Source organism: Epinephelus moara, chromosome 8 (genome assembly GCF_006386435.1).
Source record: "Epinephelus moara isolate mb chromosome 8, YSFRI_EMoa_1.0, whole genome shotgun sequence".
Lineage (NCBI taxonomy): Eukaryota > Metazoa > Chordata > Actinopteri > Perciformes > Serranidae > Epinephelus > Epinephelus moara.
In genome coordinates, this window is record NC_065513.1 from 5,868,410 (window position 1) to 5,889,250 (window position 20,841).

The 20,841-nt window shown below is 39.4% G+C and overlaps 2 protein-coding genes and 1 long non-coding RNA gene across 3 annotated transcripts in view; 2 read left to right on the forward strand and 1 right to left on the reverse strand.

The window, feature by feature from the left end:
- The window catches only part of ak6 (adenylate kinase 6), a 7,614-nt gene extending 5,722 nt beyond the window's left edge, over positions 1 to 1,892 (forward strand). The window contains exon 6 of the mRNA XM_050049965.1: positions 1,643 to 1,892. Coding sequence (XP_049905922.1) covers positions 1,643 to 1,832 — 190 coding nt within the window. The 3' untranslated portion in view covers positions 1,833 to 1,892. The remainder of the gene's footprint in view (positions 1 to 1,642) is intronic.
- A 4,105-nt stretch (positions 1,893 to 5,997) lies between these two features.
- ydjc (YdjC chitooligosaccharide deacetylase homolog) overlaps positions 5,998 to 20,841 on the forward strand; it is a 22,486-nt gene continuing 7,642 nt past the window's right edge. The window contains exons 1-5 of the mRNA XM_050049959.1: positions 5,998 to 6,115; positions 8,345 to 8,520; positions 13,529 to 13,688; positions 15,123 to 15,222; positions 18,017 to 18,194. Of these exons, the coding sequence (XP_049905916.1) occupies positions 8,357 to 8,520; positions 13,529 to 13,688; positions 15,123 to 15,222; positions 18,017 to 18,194 (602 nt within the window). The 5' untranslated portion in view covers positions 5,998 to 6,115; positions 8,345 to 8,356. The remainder of the gene's footprint in view (positions 6,116 to 8,344; positions 8,521 to 13,528; positions 13,689 to 15,122; positions 15,223 to 18,016; positions 18,195 to 20,841) is intronic.
- On the reverse strand, positions 11,507 to 13,031 carry LOC126393687 (uncharacterized). Its single transcript, XR_007570289.1, has 3 exons — positions 12,959 to 13,031; positions 12,631 to 12,828; positions 11,507 to 12,454 (listed from the first exon to the last, which is right to left on the reverse strand). It is a non-coding gene; the product is annotated as an uncharacterized LOC126393687 (long non-coding RNA).

Here is a 20,841-nt window from a genome sequence, read left to right on the forward strand (position 1 = left end):
CACACAGGGCCATGTAGCTTTGGATTTTTTTCTTCCTCATTAATAAAACCCTTCATTTAAAAACTGCATTTTATGTTTACTTGTGTTATCTTTGACTAATGTTTAAATTTGTTTGATGATCTGAAACATTTAAGTGTGGAAAACATGCAAAAAAGTAAGAAATCAGGAAGGGGGCAAACACTTTTTCACACCACTGTATACTGACCAATAGATTAGCTCTCTCCAGCACCAAACAGGAAGCAGCAAATCGGGTAGGCAGTAATTGTGGGGGGGACTCTGGGGAGGTGCAAGATTGTGAACAAGTCTCTGTTTTCTCGTACTGTGGAAAAGGAGAAGAAACTGGAGTTGTGGAGTGACCAAGAGAGTCTGTTTTTGTATCTGATCCACCAATCAGTACTTACTCTTGGTGAGAAATCTTAATTTTTGAAACTGTTTGCCTCTCATTCCCACGGTCCCACTAAAAGAGCACAGCTAGTCAACAGGGGCTGGAAGCGAGCCGAAGTGACAAAATCCAAAATAAGTGTGTACGCAAATACACTTTTTCTTGGATGGATTATATTGATGCCGAATTGACAAGAAAACTGTCAACTTATGACGCCTTGTTTGTGTGTTTTTGTAGACACTTAAGGAATTGTTTGTATGTCATATTTCTTAAAGGGAGTTTGGTGTACTATTTTACATCAGGAGAGATGAGATGGGAAATAATCTCAAAAAGAAAGTTGTAATATTGCAAATGGTGACCCTTCATGATCCCCAGTCTTTACAAAATCTTACAGTGTGTTAGTAAAAATTCACATTGTCTTCAGATGTCAGAGGGTGTCAGACTCTTGTCTCATCAAAGTCTTTTAGTGTACGGTTGGCAGTACACACAGCATGTCAATGATTTTTCACTGTATTACCTTAAAAAAAACTTAAAAATAGTTGACACAATACCATTTTCATGTTACATACACCAGTAGAACATCTGCAGCATAGCAACAGTCAACAGTGACATACAACTGAAGATTTGACATACTGTATATCACTGAACCAAAAGCGGCATACCATTAGCCGTCCTGGCATCACTTTTATTTTTATGCCTCCGTGCCAGCGATAGCTGTGGCCAGAGGCATTGTGTTTTGGGTTGTCTATCTGTCTGTCCTATTCTTGTGAATGCGATATCTCAAGAATGCCTTGATGGAATTTTCTTCAAATTTGGCACAAACATCTACTTGGACTCAACGATGATCTGATTAGGTTTTGGTGGTCAAAGGTTACTGTAACCTTGCATCTGTCTCATTTATGTGAATGCGATATCTTAAAAACACCTAAAACACAAATGTCTAAATAGGATGAAATGATTAAGTTTAAAAGGGGGGGGGGGGGTGTTTGTGTGAAGCAACCATGTTTTCACAGACATGGATGTAAACTGAAAGTGCAACTCAACTGGTGCATGGAGGCATACAACCGTGAGGTGGTATTTCTAGTTGCATTTTTCCATAAATTACAGCAAGCAGTGTTTCTTTAATCGAGGGGTCAGTCTGTACAGCCACATGGAAGGAAACTTAACTGCTTGATAAATCCTGCCTCCCCAAACACTCTATTGTTTAACCCTTGATAAATTTATCGATTAGCTTTACTCTGTCCTCTGTGTGACTGACAGGGGTTACACAGGAAAGAAGCTGCAGGACAACGTGCAGTGTGAGATCTTCCAGACTATCTACGAGGAGGCCATGGAGGCCTACAGCGAGGACATCGTCCACCAACTGTCCAGCAACACTCCTGAGGACCTGGAGCGCAACCTGGAGCAGATAGTTCAGTGGACTGAGCAGTGGATGAAGGACCATAACTAGAATCTGAACTCAGGACTGTCAACAAAAGTTATTTAGACATTAAAAACGAACTGTATTGATTTTTTGATCTGCATTTATTTTCATAGATTTTGCCATCATGAAGATTGGTTTATATATTCAAAGTTTGATCACTTTGTATAGTGGCCTCTTACCCATCTAATTTTAAAGGAGTGTTGTTGGGCCAACTTACTCTCTAACAGTTGGACTTTGAAGCAGTTTATATATCTATATATCCTTTTAAAAACAGTAAGACACCTGCAGTGTATTCCAGAAAGCCAGTTTTTTTAACCCCGGGATGAGGGAAAGAGGTAACTTAAACTCTGGGTCAATTACTTTGGTAACTGTCTCTGTGAACCCAACCTGCTCGCTGGTAGGTTTTCTTCAACAAACCCTGAGGTTCACTCTGTCTCCTCCCTCTTACAGAGCCAGACACGCTGTTTCAATTCTACACTGAGGCAGTCTGTATCAAAGCATTTATTGAAGCGCATTAATTAGTGAAAGTTTACTGTATGTCAGAATCACAATCAGATCAGATTGTGAGCTTACAATCATGTCTTTATGTCTTTGATCTATATATTTTAATGCCTCTGTGCCAATAGCCGTGGCCGGAGGCAACATGTTTTTGGGTTCTCCATCTATACGTCTGAGCAGCTGTACATACCATTCTCTCAAACGCAATATCTCAAGAATGCCTTGGCATAAACATCCACTTCACTCAAACAGTGAACTGATCAGAATTTGGTGGTCAAAGGTCAAGGGCACCGTGAACTCATGAAATAAGTCTTTTGGCCATAGCTCAAGAATTCATGCGCAAATTATCACAAAATTTTTTATTAGCATGTAATGATGACGTGATGACATTTTATTTCAAAATCAAAGGTCAGCGTCACTGTGACATGATAATGTTCTGAAAAAAAAAAATCATTTCTCTGGCCATTACTCAATGTCTTAACTCAGGAACAGAAGAGGAAATATTTATTCAGATACTGAATTGGTGACACTAAACTTGGGTGTCTATCTTGAAACTGTGCTGATTGTATAGCTCTTCTGTGCTGCACGGAGGCATACAACCATGAGGCGGTAATTCTAGTTTTGTAAAAAAGCATGTTTGTATTCCTCAAAGTAAGATATTGAAAAGTGTTGTTTTGCTATTGGTACTGAAATTCAGATTTTGGTACCAGTATAGTCCCATTCAAGCACCACCCAGTTTCAGGTGTATTGTTGATTAGCTTTAATGTAGATTTCTATTTTTATTTTTCCCCATATTGTGACAATGATTTTAATTGTGAAAACCATCTCTCACAGCAACTTGATGTGTTTCTGAACTTGTTGTGGATGTTTGCACTTGGTTGAAAATGAACATCTGTAATAATAGTTCAGATACATATACTGTGTTAAGACCCATGTTTAAATAATATAGGACCATCAAAAAGTTACAGCTTCAAATCTGTGACTCAGTGGTCCATTCTTGTCTCTCTTTTCTCCGGGGGAATTGTTGGCCACAGATGGGGTTCTGGCTGGCCCGCTTGCTGATATTCAGAATTGCCCCAAAGAAGCATCATTGTCTCAGATGTGGTGTGCTGTGAGTCAGGAGCAAAGGTTGCCCTGTTCCCTGTCTGATGTTGGCTACACTCTGAAGCAGCTTTGCTTTAAGGACCCCTCTAGACTTTGCTCTGTTCATTGCCCCAGTCCCTGATACTGCAGGCATCCCTGAGACATGTTGTAGCTACCACCATGTTCAACCACAGATATGCTAGGTGACTTCTGCTACCTGGGTTTAGCCAGTTGTGTCTGGCATTCAGGCATTAGCTACACTCTAACATCAATATTGTCATGATATTGTAGAGTTGACTATTGGTGCTTTCACAAATTGTTTAGACTGAAAATGTTGATAAAAAAAGCATCAGTAATGTGGGCATAACAGCTACAAAAGTCTGATAAGTTAAAAACCACCACTTTACTGTAGTACAGCCTTTAAAAACAGGAAAAGCTAACATTTACGATATGATATTAAAAGTTAAGATATCTGGGTTCATATCATGATATTATGTTGCCCAGCCCTACCACAAACAGATCGTCACTAGATACCACCTTGTGATAGGATCATTCCTGCTGTGATACAGCGATCTGACACTTAATACAAATGTGGGCCAGGGGCATAAAGTTGGGGGGTGGGTGAGGCCATGCTTCCCTTTCTTCCAGCTCCCTTGCTCAGATCGCGCCCATCTTTGTACTTAACCTTTATTGGGATCTCAACTACACACCTGTAACGTTTGGTGACTGCATCTTGCACAGTTGTGACACTATTGCAGTGACAAACACACAAAGAAATTTCTTTCAATTTTAATTCTTATGTGCTGGAATCTGAAAATACTGGAATCTGTTGATTTAAATATATCTCTACTTTAGGAAAGATATTTAGATATCTCCACTGCTGTATAGAGAATATGAAGGTAAGTCACACGGTATGATGGGGTAGTTATCTTGGTAGGTATGTGATCTGTTACTCAGTGTGCACACTCAATGCATCGGGGTCTCATCTGGATCTATGTTGTTTATTGTGATTAGTTTGTGCATATACCATTTCTTTACTACTCAAGCAGTAACGCGTAACAGAGCAAGTTTTTCCTAACCATTTACCACAGCCTGACATCAATTTTGTTTGCCTGTTTCACCTTTTTATATAGGGAAGACCTTAAAACTAAACTGTGCCCTTCAAGTGTGAAAGGCTACATAAAAAATACCATGTCACCAGATATGATCTTTAACTGTTTGTAAACAAGACCAAAGCTTGTGAGCTCTGGCTCTAGGTCCTGGATAATGTATGAACAATCTTTCAGGCGTCATGACATGAGAACACCTGAGGGAAGCCACACCACACAGTATGTCATAAGACCACACAGTCCTTAACATTCCTGAACTCAGCATTCAGAGGTTGGCTTGAGAAGGTATGTTCAGCACAAAATATGTAAATTTAGTCGCAGTGAGATAGACTGCATTATGAAATCTGAATGCCTTCTGACTTTTGTCTAACATGTTTATGTTTACATGTATTTTATTGGAGAGGTTCCAATGTTCAGTCAAGGTTTCAGCGAAAAGTTTTACACGCCTTCTGTGGGGAAAAAAGTTCTGTTAAGATTATTTTCATATAAATGACTAAAAGCCTTTTCAAATGTACAATATTGAAGATACAGTGGTCTGTTTCATTTTTAGAATGTTGAAAATCAATACACCATGCCTTGATTTAGCTGTGCTTAAGGACCGTTCTTAACTTATCAGAAGAGGGGGTTAGCTGGGGTGTGACTTTTATGTTTGGTTGGTTGGTTGTTGTTTTTTTTTTACAAATTATTATTAGTATTTTTTTTTTTTTTTTACTTGAGCCCCCTGAGTGACTTGGAGGGGAAAATGCATGACCTTTCCTCAATTATCCCTCAATCTCAATTATTCCTAAATTAGCTGTTAGAATATAAAACGTAGCCTTTGATGTTTGAAAATTAAAAGTTGAAGACAAAACCCTGTAGTTGAAGAAAAGCCTTGGGTTTTCACTCTTGTCATGCACACTGGTTGGTTCTTGCAAACAGTTTATTTTTGGCAAAATTTTAAATGAGACATGAAAAATAAAGTGCTTTTGTTGAAATGTCACCAGATTTGGTTATGTTTTTTTTCTGACAGAAGCTTTCATCACACAAAATGTGTTCACAGAAATTTGAAAATCAGATGACAGTTTATAAAATATACATTTCTTTATATATAATTTTCAGTGTCTGGCTATGGTAATGTAATTTTGGCTGTTTTTTTTGTTTTGTTTTGTTTTCTGTAAAATAAACACAGCCATTCAAAGTGACATATTTGTCCCCTAAGCCAAAATAAATAAATAATTAAAAAAACATAAAATTATTTGACATGCCTCCCTTCTTTTTGAACCACCCCTCCCCCCTTAGAAGCAACAGTCCCCTAGTCATAGGATAAGGGCAAAATAAATAAGTGTTCTAAAACATATTCATATACTATACAAAAGATAGATATTTTGACAACTTAGTACTACAGTTTTGTGGCTGTATCCATTTTTGGATAAATATTTAAAAGAACTGAGGACATCTTATTTTGAAGTTTCCCTTACTGGCCGGGTGGGATGCCATGTTTCCTCCAGCAGAGGGCGTCGTATTGTAGTTAAGTCAACTCATGGACTCCACCAATGCGGCTTGCTAGTCGGAAGTACAGTTTATTTCCACCGTGTTTGCGTGGCTTCGCACACATATGGACAAACGTCTGGCATACAATGGGTAAGATTGAGATTTATTGAAATCCTGAAAACAGGGAAGTGGTTTTTATAGCCATAGGAGCTAACGGGCTTGTGGTGTTACAGTGGGTCGCCCCACAGTGACGCTGAAAAGCAGAGAGGACATTTAGCCGGCGAATAAAGGTTGTGTCGTCCTTAAATGTTCAGTTTGGTTTTAACTGTAAGAGAGGAGGTTATCTGTTGGAACTGCTGACACCAGAGTTTTATGGTGGTTAATTCAGAGGTGTGGGCTATTTTGTCCTTCTTACAGGCTGCTGTATGTAATTCACCAAAATATAGTGTAGAATCATATCAGCACCACTACACGACAGCCACAGAGTTTCATAGACAGTCTCCACTAAGAAATAAAAAGAGCATCATGTTGGCCACAGGTAGTGTTTATTGCAATGTCGTTACATTTTATGTCTCTGCTACTGGCCTGGACTGGGATATTTTTGGTCTTATTCTGTCATCAAAATCTTTAGAGCAGTGATTTCTATCACTTCTGTGACCCTAATCATCAGTTTATTTTATACAGGGCCAACTGTAAAACAGAAGTAGCATTCTTATGATGACAGTGAGTCAACAGTTACAATCACATGTATTTGTGTCAAATGATCTTAGGCAACATTGTTACTGTATACTGTAATGCCTTTGTGTGCACTAGGCTGGAGTGTATCCAGGATGTTACTAATTTACTTTGTAAATATGTATCTTTTTCCAACATAGATGCTTACATTTAGACCATAACACAGTGCTGTCCTCAAACACACAAGAATTAGAGGAGTTAAGATGTGTTGATAACATTGTTACAATGGTGTATTTGCATTAATAAGTTGTCAAGTGGTTGCTTATCCATAGCTGAGGCACTGCTACATATTCTATATTTTATATAGGTGGTTGCTATGACTGAAATGAATAAAATCCATCCATTATAGTGTGGATATACTTTAAAGTGGCGATGCCCGATAATATTGGCACATCATCGGAATCGGTCAACATGGTTTTTCTTATTTTGCACAAGGTGTGATTATTACATACCTTGAAAAGCATTCCATTTTTATCTCAATCTGCTGGTGGGCATCATGATCAGATCTTGCATGCATAATATGATGTTAATTCCACTGCAGAAGAAACTTGATTGTTATATATCGGCTTATTGGATACCTGTGAAAAATCCAATATCATGCATCCCTACTTTAAAGGTCTATTTTGTAAGATTCAGGGGGATTTATTAGGGTCTAGCGGTGAGAATTGCAGATTGCAATCAGATGAAACTTCTCCTGGTTAAAAATCCTTAAGTATTCATTGTTCAGGAGGGTTTTACCAGGAGCATATATATGTGTATATATACTATGTCTCTTTCTAAGGTAATGGAAACACAACCATACCTTATTTCAGGTGATTATTCACTAAAGAAAACAGAATTATTATATTTAATTCCATTTCTGCCAATATGTCCCTCTAAATACTACACTCTGGACCTTTAAGTGGTGTACTGTGTGATTACTGTATTTACCCATGACTGATAACCACCTGTTCCACATACCTGCTGGCTCAGTCTGTTCCTCAGTTTCTCTGTAGGACCCACCTGCACAGGCTGGTACATTTAAGGTATTGAGCAGCTACTCTTGAACCTGAGCTGAGACCCAGACTGTGGCTATTCAACTTATTACTATGAGTAGTCATTAAAAAATATTATATTTACTACCTCCTCTACTCTTACTAATATTGTTTACTTATTATTGCTGTAGAGTAAGCCACTGCATCCATAAGTTTGAACTAAAATGTTTATAACCTCATAACAGTGAATTTAAGTTAATAGATAAATGTAATGTATGGTTTTATTTTTGTCCAAGTTCAGTTTTATGTCTGTGATAATCCAGTTGGCTGTCTGGAGTGATATAAAAATCAAAATACAGAAAATGGCTGCTAAAAAAAAATCGAAGAAGGTACTGGCTAGCTACAGTGTGTTGATTGTTGGATGTGCATGTCTCACTGGCTGGTTACTGTTCATAGTGATGAATGGAATGGTAAATGGATCTATTTATTGATCAAAAGCATGTCACAATTTGCCTCTTATTCAACCAATTACAGAAGTACTCACACACTGATGGCAGCACCCAACCCCAAGGCACTGGCCTAGCCATCCAGGACGATTTGGGGCTCAGCGTCTTAAGTCATAGCCGGTCTTATATTAAGTGTTAATCTGTCTCCTCTGTGTCCTCCTCAGATACCAGCAATAATGCCACAGCCCAGAATGATGCTGGTGGTGACGGGAGATGATTTCGGCTACTGTCCCAGGAGAAACCAGGGAATTGTTGACTGCTTCCAGGCTGGAGGCATTTCCAATGTGTCACTGCTGGTTAATGCCTCTGCTGCCAAAGAGGCAGCAGATCTGGCTAAAAGGTAGGTGAGGTGCTGATGAAATGCTGTTATACTGTATGTAAAATCCTAACACACAACAGATCAGCTAAAAACAGCAAGTGATGATGTACCTAGCCATGTGTCCATAGGTTGTTTGGTAATGTATCTTTTGGCTGTAGCTCAGGAGGTCTTGTGGGGACTGCCAATCGGAACACTGGTTTGATCCTTGGCCCCTGCAGTCTACATGTCTCAGTGACCTTGGGAAAGATACTTAACCCCACATTTCTCCCAATGGCTGTGTCAGTGGTGTGTGAGTGCATGTGAATGTTTATCTTCTAAGCAGGTGGCACCTTGAATGGTAGCCTCAGTGACCAGTGCATTTCTGTGAATGAGGGGAATGGTGCATGTACTTTAAAGCGCTTTGAGTGGTTGCTAAGACTGTATAAATACAATCCATTTACCATTTACTCCCTCACATAAGTGGCTGAACATCTGCTGTGTGATGTCACATTGAGACACCTCTAGCTCTGCTGCAAATAAATTTGAAAGCAGTTAATAATTTAGCTGACTAAGACATCAACTGTAAATGTGACATTTTGTTAACTGCCTAAGTAAAATAGCTTGTTTTGGTTGTTGGTACAGCATTGTGCACCAGGGGTAAACAATTGAATTGCATATCAGTTATAGATAAAGCCTTCCCTTCCAGGGACGGTCTAGAAAATGGTGAAGGGGGTTCTGGACTTGGAAACACACTCAAAAAAGGTGGGCACATTTGGGCAACAAGTAAAGACGCTGTTTTGGTGTTTTTCAACTTTAAAGCCATGCCTCTGGGATATAATTAAAATATAAATAAATCTGAAATAAAAATAAATACAGAACTGTAGATTCTGATATGAAAATATTAATAAAAAACTACAATTTGTAACTCCAAATAGCCATAAAAAAACCGGCAAGTGTTTTTTTTTTTTTATGCCTCTGTGCCAGCAATAGCCGTTGATTAAATTTACTTAAATTGGAATGTACTTTAATTAGAATTTATTTTATTTGTAAAATAAATTCCCCTTAATTACCACAAATGTCCACTTAGACTCAACAATGTACAGATTAAAGTTCATAGGTCAAATGTCAAGATTATTGTGCCCTCTTCTGTCTCATTCTCGTGAAATCTCAAGATGGAGGGAATTTCTTTAAATTTGGCACTGGTGTCCACGTGGAGTTAAGAATGAACTGATTAGATTTTGGTGGTCAAAGGTCAAGGTAACTGTGACCTTGCATCCATCTCGTGTGAATTCTTCAGAAGGCCTTGAGGGATTTTCCTTAAATTTCACACAAATGTCCACTTGGACTCAAGAATAAACTGATTACATTTTGGTGGTCAAAATTCAAAGGTCATGGTCCCCATGACCTCACAAAACAATGTTTTGGCCATAACTCAAGAATGTATACACCAATTATGACAAAATTTTACACGATTGTCTAATGAAATAAAATTAATTAAGCAATATCACACGAGAGGGAGTGATGTTGTATTGTGATATCGTCACTGTGATTCGGTCGTAGGCACGAGGCCGCAGGCCGAGTGCCGAAGACAATTATTGCTTTTATACAACAGTTCAACAGTTAAATAAGCAAGGCTGATTAAGAAATGTTGAAAAATGAGGACAAAATAGGTAATTTAAGCATTTTATTTGTCTTCCGCCAACAAAAATAGTTCCCTCAGGACTCCGCTGTCACCGTTGCTATGTAACGCAGACATGGTGCGCCAGGCACTTACTCTTTATACACATTTATCTGCACGTTTCCATTAATTGTGCAGCCGGTGAAATAAGTCTCTGGTGACTGCATGGTGGACTGTCGCTTCACAGGTACAGCCGACTCTGCCTTCTGATCTGACAGTATGTTGCTTTTCTCCAAGTCATTGAGCTCCGCTGATGAAACACTGACAAACATGGATGTGTGCTCAGATGGATTCAGCTTCCCCTCTCCCTCATCTTCCTCTGATGACCATTCATAGTTCAATTCAAAACTTATTTTAGGAAATAAATCCATATTTTTGGCTGTTTGACAGTGGATGAATTAATTAGCCTACAACGCAACTGCTGACCTAACTGACACTAACCGTCAGTTTTGATTTGATTGTTGATTGCAATCAGCTGTGAGGCGGAGTGATACATACAGAGTGAAATAACCGTGATGTTGTACTCCAATATCATCACGGTTTTACTGTCTCTCGACCAATCAGATTGCATGGCCGGAACTAACTGTTATATAAATGATGATATTATATATCCAACAAGTCAAAGTCAGAGTTTCTGCAAAAACACTTTTCTGGCCATTACAATTGTATCTCAGGAACAGAATGAGAGACGTTTGGTCAGATACTGAATTGGTGACCTTAATATTGAAAGTGCTGATTGTATAGATCTTCTTTACTGTCAAGGGGGAAGATTTTTGCCTCATTCATTTTTGTTTGTTTGTTTGTTAGTTTGTCTATTTCTTTTATGCCTCCACGTTAGGGACAACCACGGCAGGTGGCGTTTTCTGGTTGTTCATCTGTCTGTCCGTCTCATTCTCGTGATTGTGATATCTCAAAAAGACCTTGAGGGAATTTCTTCAAATTTGGCACAAACATCCACTTGGACTCAAGAATGAACTGATTTAAATTTGGTCGTCAAAGGTCAAGGTCACTGCAACCTCACAAACCATGTTTTTGGCCATAACTCAAGAATTCATATGCTACTTATGACAAATTTTCACACAAATTCAACCATTGTTTATTCAAGGAAGATTGGCCAAGCATGAAGAATTCAGCATTGCACTGAATTCATGCTATGCTAGTCACAAATGTCTAAAAGGATTCCCAGAATTGTAAACTGTTTACGTGCTACACCTCCTATTGATGTAGACACGTGTGTAAAGTCAGCAATTAGTTCTTTGGTTTTGCTGACGTTGAGCAGCAGGTTGTGCTTTGTGCACCACTATATATGAGATTTTTTTTTTTTTTTTTTTTTTTANTTATTATGAGTTTTTTTTTTTTTTTTTTTTTTTAAATATCATGTGTTTGTTTTGCTGCTGATGACCTCATACAGTTTCTGCAGTGTATTTGAATTTGCATCAGGAGGAATATAAACAGTAGCAATAAAAACAGTGGTTAAGTCTCCAGGCAGATAGTATGGTTGACATTTAAACATTCACACAAAAATTTGACATGTGGGAAACATTGTCCATAAACCTAGACTATGTTTAAATACATTTTCCCCCCACTCACTCTCTGCTTATATATACCAGCTCCCCTAGCAGCTTGTTCCTCTGCTCCTATTGCAGCTTGACTCCTCTCCTCACCACTGATGTATAAAGAGAACGTTGTTGCTCTTGCTGTGTTTTAAGCTAATGCAGAAGTGGAGGAAGTACAAATTTTTCAGTAAATGAAGTAATATCTTTTTGTGGTCATCTGTTGACGAGCTGCAGCATGACGCGTCCAGTGTGTGCTAGGGGCAGCACTTGATGCACGTCACATGACGCACCATGCAGCTGCAGCACCGGTGTGTTTTCAGTTAGTCTGCTTCCCTGAGTCCCACCAAAGTCTGATGCTCTGTTGGAGCAGAACATGGTCCGCCCTTTGAGTGCAATAGCCCAATACGGGATGCCACTTACAGAACCAGGTGTCCACACAGATGTGGGAACAACAGTCTCTGATTTCCCATTGTCTTATTTGATCTTTTTTATTGTCCTGTGAATAGCGGACATTAGCCAGGAGCAGGCTGGATAGTGGAGCAGCCTTAGGTCCAAGCTGGGCCAGCCTAGCTCTTATCCCAGCTCTCTTGCCTTTCTTCCCAGGGCGGTCACACCACTCTTGGTGGCATTTGGTCTGTCTGGTCTGGGTGGTCGGAAGATGGCTTGGACAGTGATTGACTCAAGGTCCGCTACACATAATCCAATCCCTGCTCTTCCCTCTCTGATGTTGATGAGTGTACTTCTGTCATAAGGCAGTCACAAAGGCAAAAGACAACAAATTAAAACAAAAATGCTGCAAATTCATGGTAGCTACTTGTCAGCGCATCTGTATGGTCACCATATAGTAACCTTTAAATTAAATCATCACATTCACAATTGAATTACTTTTGCACAAAATGTGCACTACACCTCTCCCACCTCTGGATTAGTGTTCTGCTGCAGTATCCAGGGATCTCTCACCAGAGAACTTTTTACGCCTCATCCGTGGAATTATTTGACATTCTGGTTGAAGTTGCCCTCGTGCGTGCCCATAGTCTCTCTGTCACGGTTGCAACCAAAGGGGAAACCTTCAGTCAGATAAGAGGGAGGACCAAACAACCTGGAGTAGATGGAATTCTAAAGAACATGAATCAAAATATAACCAGTCATTTACAATTATTTGAGGTTGCAGTAAGAAAAAGCCACAATATTAAAACAAAGCACAAAGGGTCAAAGCGCTGATCTGAAGAATGAGGGAAATACAGACCAGCATCAGCAGGTTGGTTTGATTCACAATGTAGAAAGCCTAACTAACTAAGTCCTGGTTAGTCTCCTATTTGTTTCTATGTTCACACACACGGCACAAAGTCCAGGTACAAAAACTTGCAGCTACATGTCGGGTGTTCCGTAAAACACACACGGCACACACAGTGATAAGGACCATGTGCCAGATACAGTGCGGACACTGAACACACACAAGTTTCAGAATTGCCATCAGCAAACGTGTATGTGTCAACAGCAACACATTTAAGTGGCAAACAAACTATAGATTTCCTGATTACACAGAGAACATTAAGTGGTTGATGAGGGTCTTGTAAATTCTACTGCTGGTCCCAGTGTACATGTGATGAAGAACATATACTTGATGAAAATTTACAACATTTAGGAATAATGCTAAAAGAAAAATGTTAGCTTTATTTAAGTAATCGGCAGCATACAAGTAAAAAAGGCGAATGTATGTTTGTTTTTTCAGTAAACCCATAGGACTTTTTCACTTGTTGGACAACATTACAGCCAACATCACAGGATGTAACAGAAGTTTCTCTTTGCTTGTCAGGCACAACATCCCAATCGGCCTCCATGCCAACCTGTCAGAGGGCACTCCCGTGTGCCAGAGCCTCCAGCAAGATTCCACACTGATAAACCAGCGTGGCTTCTTCCATGGGAAGATGGGCTTCCGTCAGGCACTGGAGAGAGGCCAGCTCAGCATGAAACAGGTACACTGCTCCAAACTCCTCTGCAGTTTGTCCACCAAACTTACTGAGCCTGTAGAAGTGTCCACTAAAAGGAAAAACCCCATTGTCTCGTTTGCATTATTTACCATAACACTACACACACTGGAGGGTGGTTACTGAAATGAAGCCACACATTCGCAGTTCCTGTTCAGCTTGTTCACAAATCATGGGTGTGTTGGTTTACAACCTCCCAACACAAATAAACCAGATCCACAGTTACCTCCATGGCTGTTAAAATGAAGTCAACACACAAGTGCCAAAAACTGCAGTTCTTTGAATGGCCACTGGAGGCTGGCTCCAAAGGCCAGTCAATCCCCATAAACCTCCATGTTAAAATATACAACTTTACAGCAGAAATAACAGCCTAGTAAAAAATAACGGTTTGGGTCTCTGTAGCTAATTTCCCCGCTCATGATAACTGTACAGAGGTGAATTTTTATACAATTCACCCTTTTACATTTTATGGTAGTATTTTAATCTGTAGCTTCATTAGTCAGAGAGTCCATCCATCCATCCATTTTCAACTGCCTATCCGATTCAGGGTCGAGGGGACAGCAGGCTGAGCAAGGTATTTCAGATGTCCCTCTCCCCAGCAGTGCTTTCCAGCTCCTCCTGGGGAATCCTGAGGCGTTCCCAGGCCAGATGAGTTATGTAATCCCTCCAGCGTGTTCTGGGTCTGCCCTCGGGCCTCCTACTGGTGGGACATGCCCAGAACACCTCTAACTTGAGGCGCCCAGGAGGATCCTGATCAGATACCAGAACCACCTCAACTGACCCCTTTTGACAAGAAGGCGCAGTGGCTCTACTCTGAGCTCCCTCCAGATATTCGAGCTCCTTACCCTATCTCTAAGGCTGAGCTCAGCCACCCCTCTGAGGAAACTCAGTTCAGCTTCTTGTGTCTGCGACCTCATTCTTTTGGTCATTACCCATAGCTCATGACCATAGGTTAGGGTTAGGACATAGGTGGACCAGTAAATCATAAGCTTTGCCTTCCGGCACAGCTTTCTCTTCACCACGTGCAAAACCGCCTATCCATCTCACGCTCCATTCTACCCTCACCCATGAACAAGACCCTGAGACACTTAACTCCCTTGCTTGGGGCAGTAACTCTCTCCCAGAGAGTCATTGATAGTAAAAGTCACTTGTTTTGCTTTCCATAAATCTACACGCACGCACGCACACACACACACACACACACACACACACACACACACACACACAAACATTATCTTGAAACTGACCTGACCATCACTCATCCAATCACATAGCAGAATTGTCACATGATTACTGCTGTCTTGTACGTATATTTTACTGAAGTTGAAGAACGGTATGGAATAATATGTGACCACCAAAAGAAGAAGAGGAAGTCATTTTTGACAATTACAGTAACCTCCAAGTGTGTTTTTTCCTCTCCAGGTGGAGCTAGAGTTGAGGGCCCAAGTCAGGCTGTTCAGGGAACTGACAGGTCACCTGCCCCATCACATGGACGGACACCAACATGTTCATGTACTGCCAGGTATTACAAACGCAAACTGTAACTGCTATTTCACGCTCATCCGATGATGCTGTTACATGGCTCTACAAGCTCCACATTGAAACAATATCACACTCGAGTGTGGGCTTTAACATAATTTGTGGTAGAATAGTGATGCATCACTGACCGCATCACTGTCGTGCCACAAATGACATTAAAGCACAACCTCGAGTGTAATATTACCATTATATAACTATTACCAACTAAATAAAATATATAATCAAAATGTATTGATGTTAAGGGGCAGTTAGCTCTCAAAATAAAAAACAGTTGACCACTATTGTCTCTGTTTTCATGGAAATACATAGGGTCCGACTAATTACTGGAAAAGAAACATGTCAGTGGACACCTATATGTAATGAAACCTAGTTTACTCCTCCAGCAAGTAGGTCAAACTATAGTAGCGACCTAGCAACAGACCCGTTTTTTAGTCCCTGTTGAGCCCGCCGACCAACATGAGCTTAATACTTTATAGGCCTACAGATCGTTGGGTTTCCCAAACTAAATAAATACCGCAGATATAAACACAAAACTGCTTAGCCAGCTAAGTCCTGTTATGACTTAGATATGTACTGAAAAAAATAATTTCACATGTATTTTTAAGCTAGTAGTGCCTTGTCTCCGTCTTGCTGCACTCCAGGGATGCACCTACCTGCTTACTTTTACATATTAGGCTATATAATATTTTCAGGATTGTTAAGAGTTGTTCTTTCCACCTTATCCCTGAGGGCTTTACTGTAGCTATGATTATGTGCACAACTTCCAGTGAGATAGCGGAAGTAGCAGTAAGCTAGTTAGTCCCATAGACTGTCTGTGGTTAGTCTCAGTGGCTACTCTTGGTGGCTAACCACCAACGCTGGTTCTATACGAAAGTAATTTGCCTTCAGTTTAGCAAATACTGATTTATTTATTTATTATTTTTCTTTTACAAATATTTAACTAATGTTAACTTAGAATTTTCTAAAGTGTCTTTGCGGAGCTCTGGTACCTGTTGCACTGTCCGTGTCTGTAACAACTAACAACCACTCTAAGATAGATTTTTGGTCTTCAGCAACTGTGTTTTGAACATGTAACCAGAACAAAAAGGGATTGTTCCTGTTGCCAAAGGTACCATTGATATAAGAAATAAAACCACAAGAATTTCACAAGACATTGCGAAAAAGTATTAAATCAGAATTTGCAGAAGAGAATGACACCTAGACCGACAGGTCCGTCACTCAACGTCAGTACATGATATCCCTGTCTTTCCTCGTCTGAATTCATGCTTAACCTACATAGGAAAATTACTCGTTATAAAATAAGCTCAGCAACATACCTCCAAATATGTATTTAGTCATTAGGGCTGAGAATGAGTTGATTGACTGATTTACTGTAGCCTACTTCCTTTATATCATATTAAAAAAATGAATGCCAAAATTATTTCTTTTACTACTACTTAATATTAGTATTACTGAAGTCTGCTTCTAAATTCAGCATCATGTTTTGCTCAGAACACAGTTTTTAATAAATCTGAACTAAAAAAAAAAAAAACGTGTAAACTACGTCTTTAACGCAGAGGAGCGGAGGATTAGCAGGGAAACATCACATTTATTCACTTTACATGGAGCTACAGTTAATACTGAATTATGTTAAATGTTTGCCAATTGTGTTAGTATCTCTTAATAAGAAATCAGAAATCATCTTTAGAAGGAGCAGATGTTTACCTTAAGCTAGCTCGGGCCATGTTTAACTTAACAATATTTTAGCGGAGCAAGGCAAGCTAATTGCTAGCATGCACGGTTGAAAAAGTAAAAAACAACAACAACAACAGTGCTTTAAGACGGCTGTCAGAGATGGTAGAGGTATGATCACATAATCCCGTCTGAGCTATAACAGGTGGTGTGTTCCGCGTTTTATCTCCCAATTGCTCTTGGAAAGAAGAATAGAGTACTGTAAACACTGTTACCATTGGAAATTGCCGGTTTCGGTTCAAAGCCAGATGTCACACACAAAATTCGTGCAAGGGATCATGGGGGCTAGGAATAAGGTGGATAGATTTTAGCCTATATCATGAATACTTTTAGAGCATGTGTGTGTTCAGTATGTACCAAAGTAACAGCCGCAGCAGCCTTGTCTTCTTCCAACTGTTCATCAAACTAAGTCTGCTGTACAGATAAAAATTAACAACAAAACAATCTATTTTGTAGCAGTTTTGTAGCCTTCCGGTATTTTTTCTGGCAGTTACAATGTTGCCATGGAAATGGCAGAGTAATATTTTTAGTGATGAGCCAGGTGTGCTGTTATGCTGATATGAGCACATTTTAAATATCTTGTTGACCAGTGAGATTGCTTGGTCAGAACTACTTGTTGTATAATTGTCAATAAATAACAAAAGTACCAAATTAAAGGATGTCAGAATGTGTTTATTTTATGTGTTTAACATTTATTGGCAGGTCACCGAGGATATGATGGGTTCAACATGATAGGTGCTGTCCCAGTCTGGGAGGTTGCACATCATGGTCCTGCATGTAATATGCTCTGAATGTCACACAGAGCTCCTTTAAGTCTTTGGAGAAACATTCTGCTGTCTCTTTGTTAAAGTCTAAAAACTCTTCATTGGTTATCAAAATAGTTGCCAATAATTTTCTGTTAATTGACCAAATGTTTCATATCTATATTTACCATTCAAATGTCTGACTAGTTTTGCATTAATGGCTGGCCACAATGATGACAGCATCAAGTTGATAAAATAATGTCTGGGCCGAGGGTATTGATGTTGTTGCACTGTGTGTTGCAGAGGTGCGGGAGGTTTTTGCACAGGTCCTTTCGGATCTCAAGATTCCATACACTCGTGTTCCAGTGGAGCCAGGTTTACACAGCTGCCCAACACTGCCAGCACACCTCCAAAGGTTCTACACACAGGTGGAGAAGGATGCTCTGGACTCCATCCCTGTCTTCACTCGCTATGGAATCAGGTCTGGTGGTGGGATGTGGACTGTAAAAACTGTAAAAGGAATCTATTCAGTGTTTTCACTTGTCTGAAAAAAGGTTTAGAGGAGGTTCTTCATGTCCTGGGCCTGGTTGTTAAAAAATTGTAATCTGTATCAGAATGATCCAGATTTGGAAATCTCATGTTTTGCTGTCCAGGATCAGATAATCCATATTACTTTTGTGCTGGTTTTTCAAATTAACATTGGATTGGATCACCCTGATCCAATTACAAATGTTTCAAGATAACCAGCTCCGGATAACCAGTGATAAATAGGACTACACATCACAATGTAGGCAGTCTGTCAACAAACACACTGCTATTATTAAATAGATAGGCTAAAGCAGTGGTTCCCAACTGGTGCAGCCACAGGGTCCAGATTTCTCCTCAGTCATTAGTTCAAGGTCCACACAGTTTAATATATTCAGCATCATACTTGTTGCTAGTTTGCTGTCTCTTTTAAGTAGCTGTCTTTTATTCACTCACTCTACAGAGGGAAACAACACTTCAAAATAATAGGTCTATGTCGGAAATTCACTGTACTTAAAAATAAAGTGTATTTTTTTATAAACTTGACACATTAACGTGTCAGTTGTGGTCTATTCTAGTCGTGGACCCGCGACCCACTACTTGGAAACCACTGGGCTAAGGTCTGCTTTATCTACTTTATCACAGTAATTGTTCAAAAAATCACAAATCATATGCAGTATATAAATAAATGTATATTTTTTTCCACCCTGAATCTAGCCCTCTGCTGAGATCAGAATGATCCCTATTTTTTGGATCAAAGGTATCCCAGTCTACCAAAACAGCTCATACTGAGCGTTTGATCCATATCAAAACCAAGACTGGATGTAATGGTGATCTAATCCAATTTCAGAATCCTTTTTTTTTCCTTTTGAACAACCCATTTTCAGCCAGATGGATACACAGTGTGCATGCACAAAAGCCATCCATACAGCACTTACACCACATTGATTTTGGATTAGGTGTGTGGTGAAGATGTGTGACCTCACATACTTTATTTACTGTATGTAAATTTTTGAATGCAGGACTTTTACTTGTAACATTGTATTTCCACACTGTGGTATTGCTATTTTTAAGTTACAGTAGCAAAAGATCTGAGTATTTCCTCCAAACTGCAGTGGGGCGATCAACAGTGCCTGCTCATCAGGCCTCCACCCACTCTGCTTTTTCTGAAGTATTCTAAAGGTTTACCCTGAGGGCCTCTGACGTTTGTCTTTATTGTAAATGTCAGAGACGTTACCTCATCCTGTATTTCCAGCAGTAGAGTGTAGTACATTGTCTGTACTTGAAGTATCCTGGAGTCCATGTAGAGGCTCCTCTACTAATTACTTTTTAGATGAAGACCCAAAAATATGATCACCTTAAACAAATATGATGAATTGTTCTAGATTAGTCCACCAAACAGTGTATAAAGCTTAGGGTTGCAACGTTATACTGTTTCAAGGTGGAGGTTGGCAGTTATTGTACCGCATACATTTGTTTGTTCAGCTTTATTTATATAGCACATTTCATACACCAGGGCAATTCAAAGTGCCTTACAGAGCATTAAGATACTAAACATAATAAACGATACGGATTTACAAGAGGAAAGAGAAAAAAAAAAGATATAAAGGGTAAAATTAAGTAGTAAATAGTTTTTTTTTTAAATCACCATTTAAAATGTGCAGACACGAGGTGCAAAGATAAAAAGATTATTTAAAATGATTTAAAATTGAGTTTAAAAATAGGTTTGCAGTTGTTACAGGGTCCATTTCTCTTCCTAGCATGCTTTCGACTATATTCCTTAAGTAGTAGTAGTAGTACACATCTACCTAGTCTAAGGTGCATTATGGAGCATTGGTTTAAATATCTGACATTCTCACTGTGCGCGCTCCCACGGTGTGCACGCACCTCTCGAAGTGTCTCGGCACACAAACATTGTTCTGGTTGGTGGCTAATATTACTGGTTGTGCCATTTCTTTTAGTCTACACAGTGGCAATGTGGCAATCAACACATACTTGGGAGCAGGGCTGACAAATATTGCAGTTGTGACATGAGTCACCATTTGGTAATTTTCGCATTTCATTTTCACTGAAAAAAATAAACAAAATGATGATGTGATTTTTGCTGGAGTCTGTACAAGCATGTCCCCTTACATCTGGAATATGATTTGTAGGCTGGGGCCTCGCTGTAGCACTACAGTGCTTTATTTAAAATGCGTTGTGACACACTTTAGCTTCATCAAAAACTTGAAGCTCCTGCTTTGGATGTTTCACTTGGCCATATTGAGATTTCAATAATATTTCAATTAATTGTGCAGCCTTATTTGGGAGGCAGTTCAGGAGAAAGTCACAAACATTTTTCATTTTAAAAAAGCCATTAGAACTGCCCAATATTATACAAGGTACCATCCCATTAGATACAGAGCGGGAAAGAGATATACAGACCCTTTCCAAAAAATTAGAATATCATGGAAAAGTTGTTTCATTTCCATAATTCCATTCAAAAAGTTAAACTTTCATAGATTATAGATTCAGGGCCCACAATTTAAACGATTTCAAGTATTTATTTGTTTATTTTTACATAATTTGGGCTTCCAGCTCATAAAACCCACGAAAACAGGAAT